Raw genomic sequence first — 22,864 nt, 5'->3', positions numbered from 1 at the left:
TTTCAGAGATAGTCCCCGGGGTAGAAATTTGTATGTTTTTCATCTCTGATGATTTTTTTTTTTTAAGCTCACATGATCCTTTTCTAGTTGCATTTCCTGTAGGATCTATTCCTACTCAGTGGCCCTAGGAGTTGGAATTGATGGCTGTGGGTTTTTGGTTATAGGATCTATGGTATAGGGTGAGTGGAGAAATCAATAAGTCTGCTTGGGTACTTAAAGTGTAAGATATTCTGAGGAATTAAGGAAGAATTGATGTTTGTCTTTTAAGGGAGTGCTTCTCAAACTTTACTGTGCAGAAAATCATAGTAGGTGTGGGCTGGAGACTGTGGTTCTGCATTTTTTACAAGCTCCCAGGTGATACTGCTGTTGAGAGTCCCAGGCCCGCACTTTGAGTAGCAAAGTTCTCAGGCATGTTAAATTCCAGTTAAGAAGAGTTATGGAGTCTTTCTATAAAGCCTGTGTGTATACGTTTACCAGGTGGGAAAATAAATTGTCGTGATTATGTTAAACAACAATGGGGATGCTATGTTCTCTATACATGATACTGAATATCTGGTTTAAATTTATCAAAACTCTGTTAATCACCTAGGCGTTATACATGTCCAGTGCCAAGCTTCCACATATCTAGAAACATTAAACATGAATTTTTCACTTTTCGGCTAGATGTTTCGAAGTGTGCAGATACTTTTAATATTGATGCGAGACTTTTGGGCACCTTTTAGCCTTTGTTAGTATATGTGCAGCCCAGCCCTCTGATTGTTTGAGTCACATTTGCTCTTTGTCACCCCTGTTTTGTAGAGTAGCTAACACTGTAAATCACGCATTCTCAGTAAGGGTGATACTGCCCCCAAGAGGGCAAATATTGGTTCTTAGGGGGGAAATTTTAGCTATTCCAGTGGTCTTGACTGAGGGTCGAAAAGATGTTTCTTGGCTCAGTTTTCTCTGTGTCTTGCTTTGTGTCTACCTCATTGCCTTGGATTTTTAACATATTGGCTTCCAGAGGAGGGGTGATTGCTGCGTAACTCATTTCGTGCGGTCTTAGCAGAGTGCAGGGAATAAGTCTGTACACCATGAATATATGACAGAAAGTGATACCGAGTGTAAACAATCTGCTAATGATCCACCACCATGACTGTTAAGACATCGTCCCCCACACATTCACACGTGCGTGTGAAACATACTACAAAACAGGTGGGTTAGGAAGAATTCCTGTGAGCATTGCTGAGATAATGTATTTATGTTCCATATGGGTCAGACCCTTTGAAAACTCAGGCCATGTGCGTGCAAATGCCACATTTAAGAGAAAGCTTTGAGAGCCTTGGTGGAGGTTCGGAAGGACCAGACCTACAAAGGTGAGCCACAGATGTGCGAACCAGACCTTGTAAATAAGGGTGAACTGATCCAAGAGCACCTTGAGAATAGAAGTTGTCAAGTTCTGATTTTTGCCCTCCTCTTCCTCCCTCTCTCCACCTCCTCCCCTCACCTCTGCAGTTTAGCCCAGGGCGCTGCGTGAATTTTGGTTGAACAAATAACTCAGAATGGAAAAAAAAGTAAAAGAATTCTTGAAGTAATTGTTTTCTAATCTGTGAAAAGACTCTTAAGAACTTTCTATTTTGTATCTCTGCCAAGGGCAAAGGAGGTGAGTTTAACTAAGGGCACGGTGGAAGTCCAGAGTTGGAGGAAACCAAAAGAGCTCTCCGGGCAAGGCTGCTGGATTTACTGTCAGCATTTCTGGTGTCGTAACAGATGACCTGGAGCTATCCGAAGGATGCCAGAGGCTGCTATGTCGTGGACCTTCCTAACCCTGCTGTTCTATGCTAGTGGTTCATAACTTTTAAACAGCCAGTGAAAAATATTTGTTCAATACTTGTGGTGTTGAACAGCATCCAGCATTAAGATAAGAAAAGAGTTCTTAAACATAACATCAATGTCAAAATCTAGGGGCCTGGTGACAGATTGCATCCAGAGAAAGTGTTTGTAGCAGGCAGAAAAGAAGGTGGAGTGTGGAATGATAATGTTAAAGGAAACACTTTCCATCCCATGCCTCCAAATCTCATGGTTGTTCATTTGGGGGTGTCTCTCTTAAAATGCAAATAGCTTTAAAGAAAGGTAACAGGTTCTGCCTTGGTGTGAATTAATTTTGAGATTCCCTCTTGAAGTTTTCTTGGAAAAGAAGGGCGAAGAGACTGCCCTGATCACACCGCAGATACAACGTTTGATGCCGTAGCCAGGAACAGCACAGGGACCAAATGCGAAGGCTAAAGTCAGTTTGATGCCTCCCCCAGTCCCTGTCGCCTGGCGTCCGTGTTCCTGGTCATGGTGCCGCCACTCGCTCAGTCTCATTACCTCTGTCTCTGCCCTCTCTGTGTTAGGTCTGTTGCCGGTCCTGTAAGTTACATCTCGAAATGTTTCTCTAAACATTCCCTCCTTTCCATTGCTGTGGGCACCGCTCTAGTTCAGTCCTTCATGCAATGTCACCTTGACTATTGCAGAACAGCTGCTGCTTTATCCTTCCTACAGCGTAGCTCTGATCAGGCTTTTACCCTGTTCAGAAATCCTGAATGGCGCCCAAGGACTTACCACATCAATGCCAACATCCTCAGGCGCCATCAAGGCCCTGGAGGGTAGGGCTCCAAACTTGACTTCCATGATCCTGTTCTTCTCCTTTGTGCTCTTCAAGTGGGGCTGGTGGTCCAAAGAGGCCAGAATGCTTAACAATCAACAAGTATTAAATGGAGCTTAGAAAAATGGATAATAATAATAATAATAACTACTGTCATTGAGTGCAAACTGTGTACCAAGAGTGCTAGGCATATCAGTTATGCTACTTCATTTAACCTGCATGCAGACTGAATGCAGTTGATAATATCCCCATTTTATGGATATGAACCACAGTCTTAGAGAAATTAATTAAAGCTACATGGTTATTAAGTGAAGGGAGCTGGGATTTGAACCCTAGTTTGTTTGACTTCAAAACCTTATGCTTTTAAGCACAAGAGGAGGAACTTTCTAGGTAAGAATTCCAGCTTGAGTAAAAGTATAGGAGAAAGAATTATTGTGCTGTTTCCCAGGATAATTTGTAAGAACTGCCTGTTGAAGAATAGAAGGAAGTATGACGCGATAGGTTGAATGTAGCTGGATTTCCGAGGATGTGAAAACCAAGCATGGGAATTTAGTTTTGATGTGGAATGTCATAGGGGCCAACTGTGCTTGAACTGGGAAAACATGATTATCGTGGCTTTTCCAAACGATTCCAACTGCTCTTGAGTGTGATGGTAGCGAGAATGAGGACTAAAAGGTGAATGGGATGCGTTTTGGCAGGAACTGTTAGGACTGTTGGGAGCAGAAGGAGTCAAAGAATCTTTGAGGCATCTAGGGATTTCTGAAAGGATTGACTTCTGGCAAAAATGCGAGTACTAGGCTTGCTAGTACTAGAGAATGAGAGTACTAGGCCTGCTAGTACAGACACTAGACAAATCCCAAGGGTACAGCCCCTAGATACCCTTTTAACTCAGTACTGAAGTTACTCCTGAGGTTCACCCTTTAGCCAAAGATTTGACAGGTCTGTAGGGCCAACAATAACACACATGAGGGATTGCTTTAGAGTTAAATCATGTATACAAGACCAATGGGCACACCAGCCCAAAAGCAAAGACAAGAAGGCAGGAAGGGACAGGAAAACTGGACAAATGGAAACAGAACCTGGGGTAGAGAAGGGGAGAGTGTTGACACATTGTGGGGTTGGCAACCAATGTCAGAAAATAATTTGTGTATTAACTGTTTAATGAGAAACTAATTTGCTCTGTAAACTTTCACTTAAGTCACAGTAAAAACAACAACAACAACAACAAAAATAAGAGGGTACAAGGAAAATGAAGATCTTTTGGTGGAGTAGAGGGCAAAGCGAGAATATGACAAGTTTGGCTTTAGATTTATCAATTATACTCTTGGCAACATGGAATTAGAACTCAGAGGAAAGATCAGAGCTGGACATCGGGATCTGGAGTCTTTATACAAGTCAGAGTTGAACCTGTGGGAGTGGGTAAGACTGCTAGTGTTCCAAAAGGACAGGAGACAAGAATTCCCAGCTCTCAAACTGCTTTGTTGTCACACAGGTTTGGGCGATAGTAGGGAGGTTTTCCAGGACCTGTTGAGTTAGAATAGCACCTCTGGTTCTCCCTTTACCTTACTTCGGTTTTCTTATAGCACGTGATCACCACCTGGCATTATCTTATAGGGCTCTGTGGTTGTTGTCTCTTTCTCCCAGGAGAATGTAATCTCCACAGAGCATAGACTTTGTGTTTTGGTTTAGCACTGGATTTCTAGTGAAGGGAAAAGTATTCGGAACATTGGCTGGTACTCAATACATATTTATTGAGTGAATCTATGAATAGGTGAATTTTTACAAACAATAGAATTAAAATTTAATGATAATTAGATGGCTGGATATTGCCTATTTATCTCAAAGAAAAATTTTGTTCTTTAGCAAATGCTTTTTGGTAAATGAACACATGAACACACGTATTTGAGAATCTTCTCAAAATATACAACCTAAACACTTCGTTTTGTTTATATTTGTGTTTTCCCTTAAATTGTACTTTCCTCAGATCAAGATCACCTAGTTACTTCTTTGAAATGCCATTTCTTTGTGAGACAGCAGGTGTGACTTTCTTTAAAAATCTAAGCATTTGGACAGTCTAGTAACTCTTATCAGGTTATCCATTTGGATCTACTTTTGTGTGTGTGTGATTTTCATAGACAGTTATTTGTGGAGTCTTTGGTTTCCGGTCAGTTCACTTTTCCCTTTGTTCACCGTACCTGTACATAAAGATTCTCATCTCATTTTTCTTACGTGGGTGCCAACAGTCCATACAAACAGAGAAGTCTGTTTATCACCTTCCTCTATAGTTTTCTACAGGAAGACTGCTAGTTACGGGATGGTGTGATGAGGTTTTCATAAAATACGACCACAGGTAGGATAGGCATTTAAACCAAATCTCTCCTGCCCTCTCTTTTTTTTTTAAATTTAATAATATTTTATTGTATTTAAGGTGAACACTTACACAGCGAATTAGATTCTTAACAATTTCTGCACAAGTTATTTAGTGTTATCGATTACATTTTTCACAATGCATCATCATTCTCATTCATTCTATTCTGGCTTTACCATTGCCAGCACCCTAATTTCCCTGCCCCTTCCCTCCTCATGGAAACCCTGGCGAAGTAGTAGTTAAGAGCTACTAACTGAAAGGTCGGATGCTAACTAAAAGGTCAGCAGTTCAAATCTACCAGGTGCTCCTCGGAAACTCTATAGGGCAGTTCTACTATGTCCTATATGGTCACTATGAGTCGGAATCGACTTGACGGCAGTGGGTTTGGTTTTGTTTTGGTTTCCCTCCTCATTACCCTCTTTACAGTAATTTTTGACCATTTGGTTTCATATAGATTATTTTTTAAAGGAGCTCATTACTCATGGGTAATATTCTTTATTTTATGAGCCAATCTGTTATTTGGCTAAAAGGTGACCTCAAGAGGTAATTTTGGTTTAAGATTTAAAGAGTATTTCAGGGTGATAGGCTTGAGGACTCCTCTAGTCTCAACTGGTCCAATGAGTCTGGATTTTAAGAATTTAAATTCCGTTCCACATTTTTCTCCTGTTCCATCAGGATCCACCTATGGTAGCCCTGATCAGAATGGTCTGTAGTGATAGCTGGGCACCATATAGTTCTTCTGGTCTCAGGATAGATAAGCCTATGTTAATTTTTCACACAATGTGTTGACTATTAGTCCTGTAGATTACTTTCTTCCCTGAGTTTTTGGTTTCCTTCTTTTTCTTTTGTTCTGGATGAGTAGAGACCAATACTTGTATCTTAGATGGCCACTTGCAACCTTTTAAAATCCCAGACACTATTCACCAAGCTAGGATGTAGAACATACACTTTATGAATAATATTATGCCAATTAACTGAGCTGTTCCACAAGACCATGGTCCTAAGCCTTCAAACCCACAAAACCAATCTCATGGCATGTTTGGTTATGTCTAAGAAGTATCTGTAACTGTGTCCCATATGTGTGTATGTATATATATATGTGTGTATATATATGCATGCACACACATATCTGTATGTACATATCCCTATAGACACATCTATTTGTACACACGTATGTACTCACATATTCATATCCATACATATATATTTCTATATACATATTTGTCGAACCACACGCACATTTTTGGTTGTTGTTGGTTCCACTTTTTTTGTTTTTAAAGGAATCATAATCAAAGGTCAATCTGAATCTGCTTGTATTTCATAAAGGTGAGGATTCTTATTAAATCTAACTTGTCTTTTTCAGATAGTCTGAGTGGTATAAATGATACTAGAACTATTGGATAAAGTAATTTAAAGCAGTAGTTCTCCAACAGATAGGGGGTGCCTTAGTCATCTAGTGCTGCTCTAACAGAAATACTACAAGTGAACGGTTTTGACAGAGAAATTTCTTCTCCCACAGTCTAGGAGCCTAGAAGTCCAAATTCAGGTCAGTAGCTCTAGGCGAAGAATTTCTCTTTGTGTTGGTTCTGGGGAAGGGTCTTTGTCATCAATCTTCTGCTGGTCTTGGAGCTTCTTAGGGCAGAAACCTTGGGTCCAAAAGATGCGCTCTGCTCCCAGCACCGCATTCTTGGTGGTATGAGGTCACCCTGTCTCTCTGCTTGCGCCTCTCTTATATCTCAAGAGTTTGGCTTAAATTGTAGATTAATCTTGTAGATTGTATCTACATAACTGCCACTAATCCTATCTCATTAAATCATAATGGCAGGATTTACAACACATAGGAAAATCACATCAGATGACAAAATGGTGGACAATCACACAATACTGGGAATCATGACTTAGCCAAGTTGATACACATTTTTGAGGGACACAATTAAATCAATGACAGGGGGATTCCTCCATAAAGGACCATCAAAATCACTGGAGAAATGTTTTCAAGGGCCACATAACCAAATTCTGGGGATTGTGGTGTCCAGAGAGCACCTTACCGGTGGGCGTGTGTCATACCCCTTAGGTGTGCCGGGAATCACTGGTCAAAGATTCCAAGAGTTAAAATGAAAGGAACATGTGAAACTGAAAGATGACTTTGTTTCTCTCTCTCCTCTGCTTCTTACAGCAGCATTGCTTTTTGGTCCCCTAAGTCTTGTTTGCTAGAATTTTATAGAATTTTGAACTGTATAGGATGATGTAGCCTGATAGAAATCTTTAAAACGCAGAAAGAGGCTCAGAGATGATATCGTGAGCATATATATTGGAAACAGAAAAATATGGAAGGAAGTTAACAGGAGAACCTGTTTACTGAACCTGGTGGCCAATTTAGTGTGTCTAGGAATTGTTCATTATGATAGTTTTCTGACTTACAAATTCTATAGTCATGATTTTTTATACATTGGGCTCCTTCCTAACCGGTTTGATTGCACTAAATATGAAAGTGCTTTAGGGGAAAAAATGCCATGCAGACACAAGGTGTGGCTACCCAGGTTTTTGTCCAGTCTGTAATCTACCCCATCTCTCACCCCAACTACACACACAGCGAGGTGGAGAGTTATTCAGTGGTCATAATTTATGGAAACTAACGTATTGTAAGTGCCTAGTATGTGCCAAGTACCTTGCCTACATTGCACACTGTGTCTCATTTGATCTTAGCAGTTTGATTGGATACTAGTATCCCAACTTATGGAGCCCTGGTGGCACAGTGGTTAAGAGCTTAGCTGCTAACCAAAAGGTCGGCAGTTCTAATCCACCAGCTGCTCCTTGGAAACCCTATGGAGCAGTTCTCCTCTGTCCTGTAGGGTCACTATGAGTTGAAATTGACTTGATAGTGGTAGGATACCAGTTCATTTGTGAGTAGATTGAGGCTCAGAGATTAAAGAACTTGCCCAAGGTCACACAGAGGTGTGTCTGCAGGTTTTAAAGCCCTGACCATAGTGCCTCCAAGCACTTTTGCTTCAAGGAGAGTTTGGTAAACTTTTCCTGTTAATAGACCAAATACTAGATATTTTATTATTGGCCCTTTGTGGGCCAAGAGGCAAAATGGAGGATATTGTGGAGGCACTTATATAACCACTTAAAATGTAACCATTTAAAAATGTAAAAACCGTTCTTAGCTCTCAGACTGTGCAAACAGAGGTGGAGGCCCAGTCTGGTTTGGAGGTTGTAGTTTGGCCTGCAGGATTCAGAAAGTGCAAGCAAAGGCAATTTTGGGGAGATAAAGTGGTCGAATGCGTAATTGTCATTAACTTTGTATGAAGTGCACACAGTCTCCCCCCCCCACCCCCCCGCCACCCCGTTGCTGTTGAGTTGATTCCGACTCGTAGCGACCCTATAGGACAGAATAGAACTGCTCCATGGAGTTTCCAAGGAGCGCCTGGTGGATTCGAACTGTGGACCTTCTGGTTAGCAGCCACAGCTCTTAACCACTATGCCACCAGGGTTTCCAACATAGTCTTTTAGTACCTGGGCATTCAGATTTCCTCATTAATTCTGATATCAAATTATCCTTTCAATCATAAAATTGTCTCTTATTGGTAGCTATGCATGTGTGTTGTATTTTATCTGCTAGACTGGATTGTGGTTGGAAAGACTTTACAAGTGCATATTTGCCCTCAATCTATGACCCTTCTCCCAGCATTTACTTACGTTAGAGATAGTGTATGTAAAGAACCTAACGTAGTATTCAGTACAGGTTGTCATTCAGTAGTGGTAGTTATTATTAACCTTATCAATATATGAGTGAGTTATTATATTGTGGGTCCATAATTTTTTATTGTTTTATGATGTCTGTTTTGACCATGAGTTAGGCTGATTTCTCCATGTCTGCTCTTAAACATTTTTCTGATTAGTCTTTCTATCCGGCACATGCTACTGCCCTTATTTATAGAAATTAAAAATAAACCTGTGTAGACATACGCTTCAGTGGTAGAATTCTCACCTTCCATGCGGGAGACCCATGTTCAAGACGAAACCAACGCACCTCACGTGTAGCCATCACTCACCTGTCGGTGGAGATTTGCAAGTTGCTGTGATGCTGAACAGGTTTTGGCTGAGCTTCCAGACTAAGATGGACTAGGCCGTCGACTTCTATAGGTCACAGTGGTCTGATCTGGTACTGATCACGAGGATCAGGTCCAGGACCAGGACTGGGGAGTGTTTTGTTCCATTGTGCGTGGGATTGCCATGAGTCTGGGGCCAACTCAGTGGCAGCTAAGAACAACAATAGACATAGGTGAAAAGTCAAAACACCCTGACATTTTAAACTCTGAACTAAAAGTTCTTGAAGTAAAATTCTTAAAAAAAAAAAAAAGCAGCATAGAAGGCATTAAATTAGATTTTTTCTCATCCCTTACCCAGTTTGACAAATATTTATGTTAAAGGAAGGGAAAAAGAGATTATGAATCTGAAAGTTTTGGAAAATATATGTCAACATATAAATCGGTTCAATCAAGCGAGCATTTACAAGTAAGCTATCCCATTCTACGGTATTGGGGCATTACCCACTTTTCAAATTTAAGCTTTTCTTCTGGGAAGAGGCCAAGTTTAAGCCAATACCTTAAAAAGAAAGTAGAATAATACCTGGATGTTTCTTGGCTTCATGCCTTGGCAGCAGAAGGAGGCTAGTGCATCATACAAAGGAAGTGTGAACTGTCTGTCAAAATCCTTAATTGCTATAGATCCTAAAATTCAACCATGAAACATTCAGTCCTTTGGGGTTAATTAACTGTGGTCAGAATTTTTACTCCTTAAAAAGTAAATATTCCCAGGAAAGGCGATAAACAGTTAAAATTTACATTACAGCGTGAATTTGTTTATCAGTGATTTCTTCCTGAAAACTGAGATAATTTCCCAGAGGATGGAAGTTTTTTACCGTGGTGAAGTGAAGGGTACTTTTGGACTTCGTATTATCGCCTGGAAACCCCAGATCTGTGTGGGAAAAAGCGTGGCAAAGAAGAGAAGGAAGAGGAAACAAGGACGGAGGAACGGGAGCTGGAAAGAGAAGATACTTTTCTTTCTTCAGTTTTCTGTTTAAGGCAGTTCAGATTTTAGTATCTTTTAAAGCAGGCAAGAATTGACAACAATCCTACATTGAGTGTGTATGATGGGGGTTTCATTCATGCGTGTGGAAATGAAATCATTGACTGTCAGCAAGGCGGACAAAGCAGAAGCAGCCACAAAGCTTGCAGTGCTCTGCCCTTCGGGACAAAGCTCAACGACATCACTTTGATGTCTGTGCATGTGTCCATTATGAAGTTCATTGTCATAAATACAAAGCAGGAGGCACCCTTGCGAGCTGATGCTCCACAGGGTGAATTTTTGGAAAGTGCACTTGTTTCATGTGAACGTTTTGTGTGTTTTGATCATCGCCTAGTAGAGAATGTGTTCCACCAGTTAGCCTTCAGACCAACACCAAACATGACTCCATTATACATATCATATGATCGTGCATCAGTTAATATATGCGTTTATAGTATGTGGATATTTTCCCAAATCAAATAGAAAACCTCTTTATTTCTTTAGGAAAAATAAGTGTTAAAGGGGAAGACAGATTTGCCTTGTTTTTCGTTTTACATGTTGTTAGCTGCTGCTGAGTTGGTCCCTGACTCATGGCAACCCCATGCACAGTGGAGTGAAATGCTGCTGGTCCTGTGCAGCCCCCATGGTTGCAGATTAGGCCATTGTGATCTATAGGGTTTTCACTGGCTGGTTTTTCAGAAGTAGATCACCAGGCCTTTGTTCCTAGTCCGTCTTAGACTGGAAGCTCTGTTCCGCTGCAGCCTGTTCTGCATCACAGCAACACGCGAACCTCCGCTGACATAGGGCTGACTGCTCGCGGGGTGCCCTGGCCAGGAATCAAAGCCGGGTCTCCTGCATGGAAGGTGAGAATTCTGCCACTGAACCGTTACTGCCCCCATTCATTTTACGTACTTGGGTTTTAATTTGTTGCTGGGCTAGAAGGATATGAAGCTGAGAAAATATTTCAGGGTACTGTGGCCTTGCTAGAGGGTCGCTACAAGTCAGAATCGACTCAACGGCAACAGGTTTTGGTTTGGTGGTGTGTAATTAACCGGGTTGTGTAGCTGTGTAACCTGGCTTGCACATGGAACCTCTCGTGCCCTTCCATCAGTGGACAGACTTTGCGCGCGAAGGAGTTCTGTTCTAATGAGGACGATTTACCTGGCACGTCGTGGGTGCTCAAAATGTTTGTGGAATGGAAAAAGTGGTACATGACACGTCTCTGACACTTGATGACAGAGAAAGCTCCAGAGAGATGTCTTCTGGGACACTCCATGGTTGACTTTGCCTTGACACAATCAGTCCATAATATGCAAAGGTGTACATTCTGTATACACAGTACTTAGAAGTGTCTCAGGTTCAGTCTGTCACCACTGAGGAGAGTGTACCAAAATGTACAAACCTGTTGTTGATCTGTCTGCTCAGGGATTAGGTCACTGGACAGGTGTATCTGCCTGCTTTGAAACATTTTCTAAGCAGAAATATAATGGCATAATATTCTTTGGCATCGGAATATAATAATTTGCTACAATCAGAACCTAGAAAATTATTTTAGAAGACAGCGTTTCGGTCTTTCCAGACTGAGCTTGTGTGCATTATTTGCGCAGACGAACATGTTATACCATTTGGAAGGAAGCGGTTTGTGGAGTGTAGTAATTACAGCTGTCTGCGCCATAGCCTGGGAGGTCAGCTGTTGAAGGTTTTCTGTTGAGAATTATTTGAGTTCCCAGCAGAACTCAGTATGTGTATCTTAGTATCTGAATATACGACCAGAACGTTCATACCTCCAGATACAAGCTCCATGAAGACAGGAGGTGTCTGTCTGATGCACTGCTGTACCCCAGTGCCTAAAAAAGTACCTGCCACTTAGAAGGCACTTCCATATTGAAGAATGAATGGCTTTTAAAAATATATCATCTAATTTGCTCCTCTGCACTTTTTTGCATCTATTAGAACACCCAGAACTTTTGAATGTTTCTTGAGATGTTCAAAAATGTTTTACATTGCCATAGCGAGAATGAGGCATTAGTGTGGTTCAGCAGGAGAATTCTTGCTTTCCCTGTGGGAGGCCTGGTTTGATTCCTGGCCAGTGCACCTCAGGGGCAGCCACCACCCATTTGTCAGCAGAGGCTTGCGTGTTGCTGTGATGCTGAATGGGTTTCAGTGGAGCTTCCAGACTAAGACAAAGAAGAAAGGCCTGGCAATCTACCTCCAAAAATAAGCTGATGAAAACCCTGTCAACAGTCTGATCTGCAGCTTATCGTGAGGATGGCACAGGACCAGGCAACGTTTTATTCTGCTGTGCGTGGGGTCACCGTGAGTCGGGGCTAGCTAACGTCATGAGAAGAATAACAAATTATTATTTTTTCAGGAAGAGCATCCAACAAATTGGTAAAATGATTATCATTTTAATCATAAAATGATATCTGTTTTGAAAGTCCCTGAAAGCATTCTATATTCTTTACAAAGTTGATAAAACCCACTGCCACTGAGTCGATTCCGACTCATAGCGACCCTATAGGGCAGAATAGAACTGCCCCATAGAGTTTCCAGGAAGCACATGGCGGATTCATACTGCTGACCTTTTGGTCAGCAGCCGCAGCACTTAACCACTCTACCACCAGGGTTTCCAAAAAATCCTGAGCAAAAGAGAACTGGGTTTTTATGTTCAAGATATATGAAAATAGTTTTATAGTAATCTAGGTGATGAAAACAAGGGGATTCTAATTCATGGGGCCAGAGAGTCAGGGAAGGCTCTAGGTGTGTTGGGTGTGAAGCTGAGTCTTCAGGGAGTGAGTATGAATTGGCCAGTGAGAAAGGCGAGACATTCTGGGCAGAGAGAACAGCAGGAGCAATGTCCCAGAGCCGTGAGAAACTACGCAGTTTGGTTTTACTGAGGGTAATGAGGAAGTGGGGGCTTGTAAGGGAGGCAGGGCTCAGATACCTCTGCCATTCTAAGAAGATAGGACTTGATGCTAAGGGTGAGGGAGCCGTTAAAGGATTTTTAATAGAGTGAAGGCATGCTTAGATTTGGTTGTAGGGTGGATTTTGGGTGTGCAAGACTGGATGCAGGGCGATCATTTCGCTCACGTGAGATGTGAAGGCCCGAATGACACTGAACAGTGGAGCTTCTAGACTGAGATGGACTAGGAAGAAAGGTATGAGACCTATTTCCAAAAAATCAGCCAGTAAAAACCCTATGGTTCACAATGGTTTGATCCACAAACAATCACGGAGATGGCGCAGGACCTGGCCGCATTTAATTCCATTGTGCGTGGGGTCGCCAGGAGTTGGGGGCTGACTTGACAGCAGTTAACGACAACTTGGACAGTAGAAGGGGTAGGTTCCAGAACTAGGTGTTCAACAGTGACTAGTCTGGTCTGGAAGTATGGGGTTGGATGATACATTGTCTACATTCTCCCACTAAAAATTAAAAAAAGAAAAATCTTTGCTAATCTATGACTTCGTGATATAAATAACATGTATTTAAATAGAACTATATTGTAAAAAAAATTTTTTTTTTTTAATATTTTCCAAACCAAAAAACGTTTAGGAGAAGAGCTGCATTGTTTTTGATTTTTGCGTGTATCTAGGTGGCTGTCTTTAGAGAAGACGGATTCTCGTATCTACCTTTGCATTTAATTTGTTGCAATATGTTGTTTTGGTTGAAGTAGATGAAGAAAATCTGGCCTCATGCAGATAGGTAGTTGGAAAAGAGATATTTTAATAGTCTTTTCAGATAATTGTGGCTATTCTTATTTAATATTACACCAAAACAAGGGGTCGTTCCTTAAAGGAGAGTTGCCATGTGGATTGTGAAGTCACACTGATAAACTTTCTGTACCCCCATAAATTAAGATAAATTGGTCTCACTTGAAATGCATCTTTTACCCAAGTGTGATTTTGTAACATCTTGCATTGTTCATTTGGAAAATATTTGTTCACTGAGTTATGAAAATCTTCCAACTATTGCCACATTTCATTATAGACTGTCAAAAAATTTATGTTTTTTAATGATGTATCACCTCTGATCTCATCAGAAAAATCTCCAAGTACTGGGAAGCTGTCAAGCTCATGATGTCAGGAGTTTCCCAGAATTCTAATTTTTATTTGAAAGTTTGAGTTTTTATGACTGGCAGCAAATACTGTCCGTTGTTTTTCCTTGACTTGACAGGCTTACTTTGTTCATTTTTTGGAAAAAAAAAAATTGTCAAATACCCATGTCTGAACAGCCACAGTTTGTGACATTTTCAAGTAAAGTTGCTATTCCATGAAAAACAGTGGCTAGCTCAGCTCGCTGTGCAAACAGTGTTTGATTAGAATAAATGGCAACGTCATATCGTTCAACCTAAAAGACCGAGTGCTTTTCCTGGAGACAGCCGTCGTACTTCAGAAGCAGCAGAGGCGTTAATGCTTGCTTCCTATTTTGTTACACATATTTTCAATATCTTTTGTATATCAAAGGTCAAGGTTTAATAAAATTAACAATCGTTACCATTTCCTCAAGGGCATTCTTCAGGGAGACTGGCTTTTTTTTTTTCCCTGAAAGCAGCTGGTGGTGAAGCATACGTGACCACTAGTTCACTTTTTTTTGGCCACTTGATTTGTTTTAAGGTACCGGCAACTTTCCCACCATTGCTTTGGTACCAAGAGTGCAAATGTTAACGCAGTTGTTCCGGAATAAACCGTGAGATTCCAAAAGGTTATTGTGTACTTTGGAAGCTTCAGTGCCACTGTTTGTTGTCAAGTGTTCGTATAAGAGATCTCCCCAGATGATTAGCTGAAGCTGATACTGGCTGTACACCATCAAAACAGCAAACCGGACAGTCCATCCATTGGTCCACTTTTGAGACAGAAGTGCAATTCTGTAGATGTGATATTAGCTCGGTTTTTATGTTCGTTAAATCTTTGATTAGTTACTGTATCCTTGGAAAGTGGCAGGCCTTTATTTCTTTTGCTAACTTTTCATCTATCGGGCATGTAGGAAAATAAACTCCCCCAGGCGTTACTGCTGTCTCAGGTATGGTTCACTTCTTCAGCCCATGCAAATACAATTAACATAAGATGCTTCAGTGGCTTTCAAATGTAAAGATCTGCAACCAACATTTTTTTTTTGGCTTTTCAAAAGTTCATCACATCTACGTTTAAGAACTCAACTTGTTTTTAAGCTCCGAATGACTGGTGTCAAAATGGTTGCACAATTTAACCGCAACTTAATACTATCAAGAATGTTCTGTTGTGTCAGTTATTAACATCTGTAAAGCCAAGGGAAAGGTAGCTTCGTTATACTTTTTTTTTCCCTCTTTATTTGCAGCTTCCATTTGCTTTGGGATAGAATTCTTTCTTCCATGAATCAGAGAACCCCCTGATATGTCATTTTAATCTTTTTAAAAAGTTTTTTTTTTTTTTTTTTAGATGTAGACTGTGCAGCTGAGGCTTGAGAAAACCAGTTTTATGTTCTCTGTTTTGAAAGCAAGATGTCAGGCTCCGGGGTTAGACAGATGTGGGTTTTAATTCCTTCTCCACCAGCGATAAGTGGTGTGTATTCGGGGATAATCTTAAGGCCCCATTTTTCTTGTATACTTTCTGTGGTTTAGGAACCTGGGAGTGGCTCTCGGAGGTTCTGGTTCAAGGTCTATCATGAGGCTGATGTCATCGGCAGGGTGACTGGAGTTGGACAACTGGGCAAGTTGGTGCTGGCTGTCGGCCTCAGTGGATCTTCCCACAGGGTGCCCATGTGACATGGTGGCTGTCTCTTCCCGAGTGCTCAGCCACATTTGATTAGAACAACAGCAGTGTCATGTCATTCAGTGGAATAGACAAAATTGAGTTTGTATTCAACATTTAAGTAAGCAAAGTATTTCAATTTCCCTTTTGTAGTGCTGTTATATCCCGGGGGAGGATATCTGGAGGAGGGAATTGTGGTCGTCCAAATCAGACATAAATATTGCTTTGGCATTTCATAGAAAACTTAGAATGTTTATTTTGAAATATTAGCCTTTCACTGGACTATATTAAGTTCTCCAGAGGCCACGGCTTTGAAGTTTTAATTTCGGAAAGAATTAATTAAAATAAATTGGGCCATCACCACTACCTGTTTCCAATCGTTTTCATAACCCCTACCAGAAAGCAGGAAACACTGGTGGCGTAGTGGTTAAGTGCTACAGCTGCTAACCAAACGGTTGGTGGTTCAAATCCACCAGGCGCTCCTTGGAAACTCTATGGGGCAGTTCTACTCTGTCCTATAGGGTCGCTATGAGTCGGAATCGGAATCGACTTGATGGCGGTGGGGTTTTTTTTTTTTTTTTTTTTGGTTTATGGGGCAGTTTTACTCTGTCCTGTAGGGTCACTATGAGTCAGAATCAACTTGATGTCAACAGTTTGGGGTTTTTTTTTTTTTGGTAGTATTTTCAGCAGATAAATCAAAGGAGTTTTTTCCTTTCTATTTTACTTTTTAATTTACGAAAATTCAAAAAAATGGGGGAAGAGAGAGGCAGCAAGCAGTTTCCCAAGCAATACAACGCTATCGTGAAAATACTTACTTTGAAACTGTACCTACCACACATTAACACTGACTCATAAACCAAGTTCATGATCTCCTTCCTTCCCTGATTCCTAACAAGTGGCTTCTGCTGGTTTCCTGTGATCTGAAGTCGGCACCCCAGTTCTCTTCACTCCACCCCAAACCCCAGCCCGAATGGGGCCCTTCATTGCTCCCTACCTCCAGTGGTGCTAGCCTTGAGGATTCTGCCCCAGCGGTGTTATCCAGCTCTGCCTTCTTTCCATTCACTTTCCCCTGCCCCGCCGAGAGGAGCCCCGGTGGCACAGTGGTTAAGTGCTATAGCTGCCAACCAAAAGGGCAGTCTGAATCCATCAGCCGCTCCTTGGAAACCCTGTGGGGCAGTTCTGCTCCCTGTGGGGCAGTTCTGCTCCCTGTGGGGCAGTTCTGCTCTGGCCTGTAGGGTCGCTATGAGTCCGACTTGACTTGATGGCAACGGGTTTGGTTTTTCCCACAGAGGAGGAGTCCCTGGGTGGCAAACAGATAACGTGCTCACTATGAATCAAACAGATCCACGCAGTGCTTTGGAAGAAATGCCTGGCCATCTACTTAAAACAAATCAGCCATTGAAAACTCTGTGAAGCACAATTCTACTCTGACAATTCTAGTCCATTGCCACGAGTTAGAACAGACTCAATGGCAACTTACTTATTTTTTTGTTTGTTTTCCACTTCAGGATACCCTATGGTCATGTCAGTTCTCTCCTGAGCTACTGCAGAGATTTCTTAATGACCTCTGGGTCCTCAGTTGCACTCCCTCTGAACTGCTTCCAGATTTTTTGTTTTGTTTGTATAGCACTTCATTTTCTATAGAGATCTTTCCTGTTAGCTCATTTAAAACTAATAAATACTGATCCCAAAACTAAAAACTCATTGCTGATGATTTCGACTCATGAAGACTCCACACGTATAGAGAAGAACTGCTCTATGGGGTTTTCAAGGCTGTGACCTTTTGGAAGCAGATTGCCAGGCCTTTCTTCCAAGGCACCCCTGGGTGGGTATGAAGCACCATCTTTTGGTTAGTAGTCGATGGCTTTACTGTTTGCACCTCCCAGGGACTCCTGATAAATGCTGATAGGCTGACTAAAATTAACTCAGAGAGCAGTTTCCCCTTCCCACAGTGAAACACAGGGCCGGTTTGCACTGCCAGACACAGAATTTAAATCTTACAGATTAATTTTGCCAGCGTAAAATTCTTCTGTTTCTCAATATTTATTAAATAACATCCCAGTGTCTCAGCCTGCCACTGGAAGTGCTCCACGCAAAGGCATCAAGTTACCTTTTATATTTAAAATCATCATATTTCTTTTGACCATCCTAACGGGACTGCAAGTTTTTATCCCATTTCTCTCCTTAGTTCTTTGCTCATCTCTTCCTGTATGAGAGACAACCTTGCCAGACACTGCTTTGCTGTGTCATAATTGCGGTCCACCCCAGTACTGGCCAGTTGTACTTGATTTCTAGACAGCCAGGAGGCCATTAGAAAAAGGACACCAATAACTCATGAGTTGCTCCATTTCTATCATGTCCTTCCATTGAGAGCTTGAACACACATTAGCACGTACAGAGTAGCTTTTATTACTTACAATACACGGACAATATAAAACACACGAGCAGTCCCGTGGCACAAAAGCTATCCGGGCTGAGATGAGAACTTCTATGCACTCCCCACTTTGTGTCGTGGATGAGGGACTTAAGTGGGACAGCTAGAAACAGGACACATTGTCCCCCCTGGCTTCTGGGATACAAAGAGCCCTTCCACCCAGACCCTCCGCCTGGCATTCTGGCTGAGGACACAATGGGAGCCTACCTTTTGCCAGTATCCACCTGGCCAGGTAGGCCCACTTTGGTGGGCTGTATAGTGAATGCTACATGTGCCCCAGTAGCAGGAGAACCCCCAGCCAACCTTTTTTAAATTCTAAAGCCCAGGTGGCACACTACTTGGGCACACCTGAGGGCTCAGAAGGTGGTCACTGTGGAAGTCTGGGTATGCTCCCTCCCTTCCTGAGGCTGTTGCCAAGGAGATGAATTAGGCACTCCCAATACATTTTTTTAAAAATACATTTAGGTATGTGTAAGTATGGCCTGGCTCTTTTAGAAAGACAAAAGGTTCCTTAATTGCTCAGGCTATTTTCAGGAACCAGTGTTCCACTGTGTAAATGGCTGTGGGTTGAAATCCCACCCATCCTTTAGGGCCAATCTCAAATCCACCTTCTCTGCAAAGATTTTCCAGGCTGCCTACCCTTTTTTTCACTCCTTTTGGGAAGCCCACGAACTTTGTACCCCTCATAATATTTAATCATAATCGTTTTAGTATAGCCTGTGTGTACTTTATCGTCCCTCCAAGATAAGGTACTTGAAAGGACCGACTTAATCACTCATCTTTTTCTCCTGCAATACCAAGCAATGGGACTTCAGTAAAGACCATATACATCCATTAAAAAAAGTAAGATAGGGGAAAAAAAAAAAAAAAAAGATAGGAGAGAGGAAAATTCCTGTTTATCGGATGCAGCGTACTTATGCAGAATAAAAAACTTATACGTATACATATACATATATGTATTGTATCGTTATACTACGATGGCTTTGTGCTAGCATTGAAGGATACTGGGGTGTGGGTATTGCTTTTTATTCTGGCACTAAGAAAAACATGAAATAGAAACTTGTTGCTCAGATTTTATCAAGACAGAAAACGATTTCAACACCTCGTTCAATCTGAGACCGGGTAAAAGAACATTGGCAAACGCTGAAAAAGTTAGGAGAAAAGCCGCTCTAAGGAGCTGGAAGTGACGCGCCCGAAAAAAACTTCCAGAGACGCCTTATCTCGCGCTGGCGAGCAGTTTGCCGCGTCAGGGCGGGCAGAGGGGTGCGGGGCGCGCAACTGGCAGGACTTCCTGCTCCCGGGGAACCAGGCCGACCTGTTCCCACCGCTGCCGCCCCTTCTCCCTCTGCAGGCCCAATGCCCAGCGCCGCGCGCCCTCTTCCTGGGCCCCGGGGCCCGGCCGGGGCGCGCCGGGGGCAGGGCCGGCCCGGGCATCCCTGGCGGGCGGCCGGGGCGGGAGTCCGGGCCGCGGAGGCCGCCGTGGGCCGGGTTTCCAGGTGCAGGCAGGCAAACAACCGGTCGGCCAGGGCGGAGCCGGGCGGCCGGGGCGAGGGCGGAGGGCATATTGCCTCATCCTGTACATTTTACTGGAAACGGGGCGCATCCGGAGGAGGGGCCGGGAGGCGGCCCCGGCGTTGCCAGTGGCCGGGCGCAGCGCGGGGGAGGTCGGCGAGCGCGGAGGCCCACTCCCCCGGCCCCGGCGGCCCCTTAAATGCGCAGGCGGCCCGGGGCCGCGCCCGTACCGGCGTCGTCCTCCTGCCGTGCCAGTGCCCCGCGGCCACAGCTACAGCCGGGAGGGACCGCGCGCAGCGACCGGTGGGCAGGTGTCTGGGGGTTCCCGAGCGGCGCGCCCGGGAGCATGATCGTGGACAAGCTGCTGGAAGACAGCCGCGGCGGAGAGGGGCTGCTGGACGCGGCCGGCGACTGCGGCCTCATGACCAGCCCGCTCAACCTGGCCTACTTCTACGGCGCGTCGCCGCCGGCCGCGGCCCCGGGGACCTGCGACGCCGGCTGCTCGTCGGGGCCCTCGGCGCCCGGCTCGCCCGGCTCGGACTCCTCGGACTTCTCCTCCGCTTCGTCCGTGTCCTCCTGCGGGGCCGTCGAGTCCCGACCGAGAGGCGGTGTCCGCGCCGAGCGGCTGACAGGTACTCACCGCCGGGCTGGCGAGGGCCGTTCATCCTCCTGGAAGGGTGGGGTCAGGGCTCCCCAGATGTGTCCAGAGGTGACCTCGACCCCGTGTAAGCTGGCCACCTGCGCGTTGGTTAGCCGCGGTGCGCGATCCCATTAGCCGTCGTTGGTGAGCGATGCTGGCCGCGTAGCCGGTGCTGGACGCCTGGCCGTGTCTGAAATCCAGCTGTCCTCGTAGCTGGAAACGCGGATCGTAGCAGAGCGCTGGTTACTCGGGGAGTGACCACATGCGGCCTTCCGCTTGTGGTGAGGCTCGTTTTGTTAATTGTTGTTTTGTGTGTGTGTGTGTGTGTGTGTGTGTGTGTATCAACAGCTTTATTGAGCTATAATTCAAATACTGTGGTGAGGTTTTGGGTCCGTTGTAGTTAATTTTCTTTTGTGGCTGTTTTAGTGAAAGGCCGTAGCTAGGCATCAGGGTTTGGTTACTGTGTATTAAGGTCATGACTTATTTCTTCAAGTATCTGTGGAAATTTTGGGTGAAAGGACTTTATGTTAAAGTAAAGCAGCTGCTGCCCTCAAGATGTAAAACTGAAGACCAACTGAAATCATGCCTGTTGTTTGTGATGTCTGGGAGTTTCGGAAGTCAGAGTCAGCAGGATCTGCAGTCTTGTTTTTGTTCTGTCTGCTTTAAAATGGTTAAACCGTATCTAGTAGACAAAGGCATGATGTTTCCTTTCTTTGGTTTTGAATTGGTTAGTTTCCTTTTTGTAAGGTAATGAACTGAGTTTCATAATTTGGAGGACAACAGGATGCCACTGTGGGTAAACTCAAGAAAGTCTAGATAATCTCCAATGTTGGAGCATCTCATCAGTAGTATTCGCCACTGCTAAAAAACTAGCCCCTCCTATTTTGGTTGTCTTTTTTTTTTCCTTTAAAGGGCTTTTTCCTGTGTGATTTATTTTAAGCTGCTTGGTTACCTGAAGTGCTCACTGTTCCTTAAGTGTCTGGCAGATGCCAAATGGTAGTGCCTATACCCTCAACCCTTGCCGTGGAGTGGATTCCGACTCACAGCAAGCCTATAGGACAGAGTAGAAGTACCCCATAGAGTTTCCAAGGAGCGGCTTGTGGATTCGAACTGCTGACATTTTGGTTAGCAGCCGTAGCTCTTAACCACTGTGCCACCAGGAATTTTTAAAACTGTATGTATGTATGTTTTTAGAAACTTTGCTCCCACGTTTGGCCTTCATCTGGCTGAAACTGTTTTGCTGGTTCCTTGGTTTACCACATAGCCGTAGGGGATTTCTGAAATTGAATTTTTCTCTGGGACGTGACGTTAAAGTATTAACTCCTGTCATTCCAGGGAAATTCTGTGTTAGATTCTGGCAGTTCTGGTATCCCTAAAATCTTAAACAAATGTGAAACCAACTAGTTGCTTACTTCCGTCTATCGTTAAGTTATTTATGATATTTTGTGTATATATATATATATGTATTCTAATTGTTCATTATCACTTGTTCTGTTTTCTTACTTTTTTCTACTCTTAATGGAATGGCTGAATTATTCATTTCCTGACTTTGTATGTTTACTTTGTGATCAACTCATATCCTATGCGATTGTGACATAATCGCGTGGTCACAAATGGAATGCCGTACTCATACACCACATTTTCAAGTGTGCTTCAAAGTTTAAATGTGAAACGAGCCTGTTTCCTTTTTACTTAGAAGGCCTGTGTTGGCAATTCCACAAACAATCGGTGAGAGGAAATCCTGTGTGGAAACGTGTTTCAGCGTAGTGAGTTTAAGCAGCTTTCTTGGCATAGCCAAACTGAGGGAAATAATGAAAAAATCTAAGGCATTGTTAATTGATAGGCTTTGGTACACTGAGATATTGGAGGAAGTTTGCTTTTGCCTTTTTAGGTGAATGGAATTAATAGACTTAAATTTCTGAACATAAAGTCTTTGGTTTGAAAAGCTAACACTTCATTACTTATCCTTTGCCCCCCACCCCTCCCCAGACTTTTCAAAAGTCAAGAATAATTACAGGTCTGTGAGAAGGTGTGACCCTGCCTATCGGGTAAATAGGGCTGAGAGAAAAGCTGAATTGGTCTGGGGACCCTCCTGCCCCCACCATACTTTGGTGAACTTGAGTTCCTGAAAAAGCCTGGTGGGGAAAGTTCCAGACAACATAAAACCTTGGAGTGGGGTGGGGGACTGACATGCAAGTTAGAAGGCTTTTCGGTCTGCTGGGAGGACTTTATCCATTACACAGCTGTGCTTTTGGGGTTAAGATTTGTGTCTGTAAGAGATTTAATTGAGATATATGTATTTTTTCTTTTGATCAGTTGAGCCCCATATGGGGGTTGGAAGGCAGCAGAGGGGACCCTTTCAAGGTGTTCGTGTGAGAAACTCGGTGAAGGAACTCCTGTTGCACATTCGGAGTCATAAACAGAAGGCTTCTGCCCAAGCTGTGGATGGTTTTAAGGTGGCTTCTGGTTTTTGTTTGGGGGGTGGCAGGG

The 22,864-nt window shown here is 43.2% G+C and overlaps 1 protein-coding gene across 3 annotated transcripts in view; it reads left to right on the top strand.

Moving 5' to 3' along the window:
• NFKBIZ (NFKB inhibitor zeta) overlaps positions 1-22,864 on the top strand; it is a 35,663-nt gene that overhangs the window by 3,436 nt on the left and 9,363 nt on the right. For 2 of the 3 annotated variants that reach the window (XM_023559060.2, XM_023559063.2), the window contains one exon: positions 22,691-22,830. In XM_023559060.2, coding sequence (XP_023414828.1) covers positions 22,691-22,830 — 140 coding nt within the window. Of the gene's footprint in view, positions 1-19,962; positions 20,367-22,690; positions 22,831-22,864 lie in introns of those variants that run through there. The other variant, XM_003418969.4, reaches the window with a different exon arrangement.

Source organism: Loxodonta africana, chromosome 20, assembly GCF_030014295.1.
Source record: "Loxodonta africana isolate mLoxAfr1 chromosome 20, mLoxAfr1.hap2, whole genome shotgun sequence".
NCBI classification, from domain to species: domain Eukaryota; kingdom Metazoa; phylum Chordata; class Mammalia; order Proboscidea; family Elephantidae; genus Loxodonta; species Loxodonta africana.
This window is presented reverse-complemented; position numbering and strand designations above follow the sequence as displayed.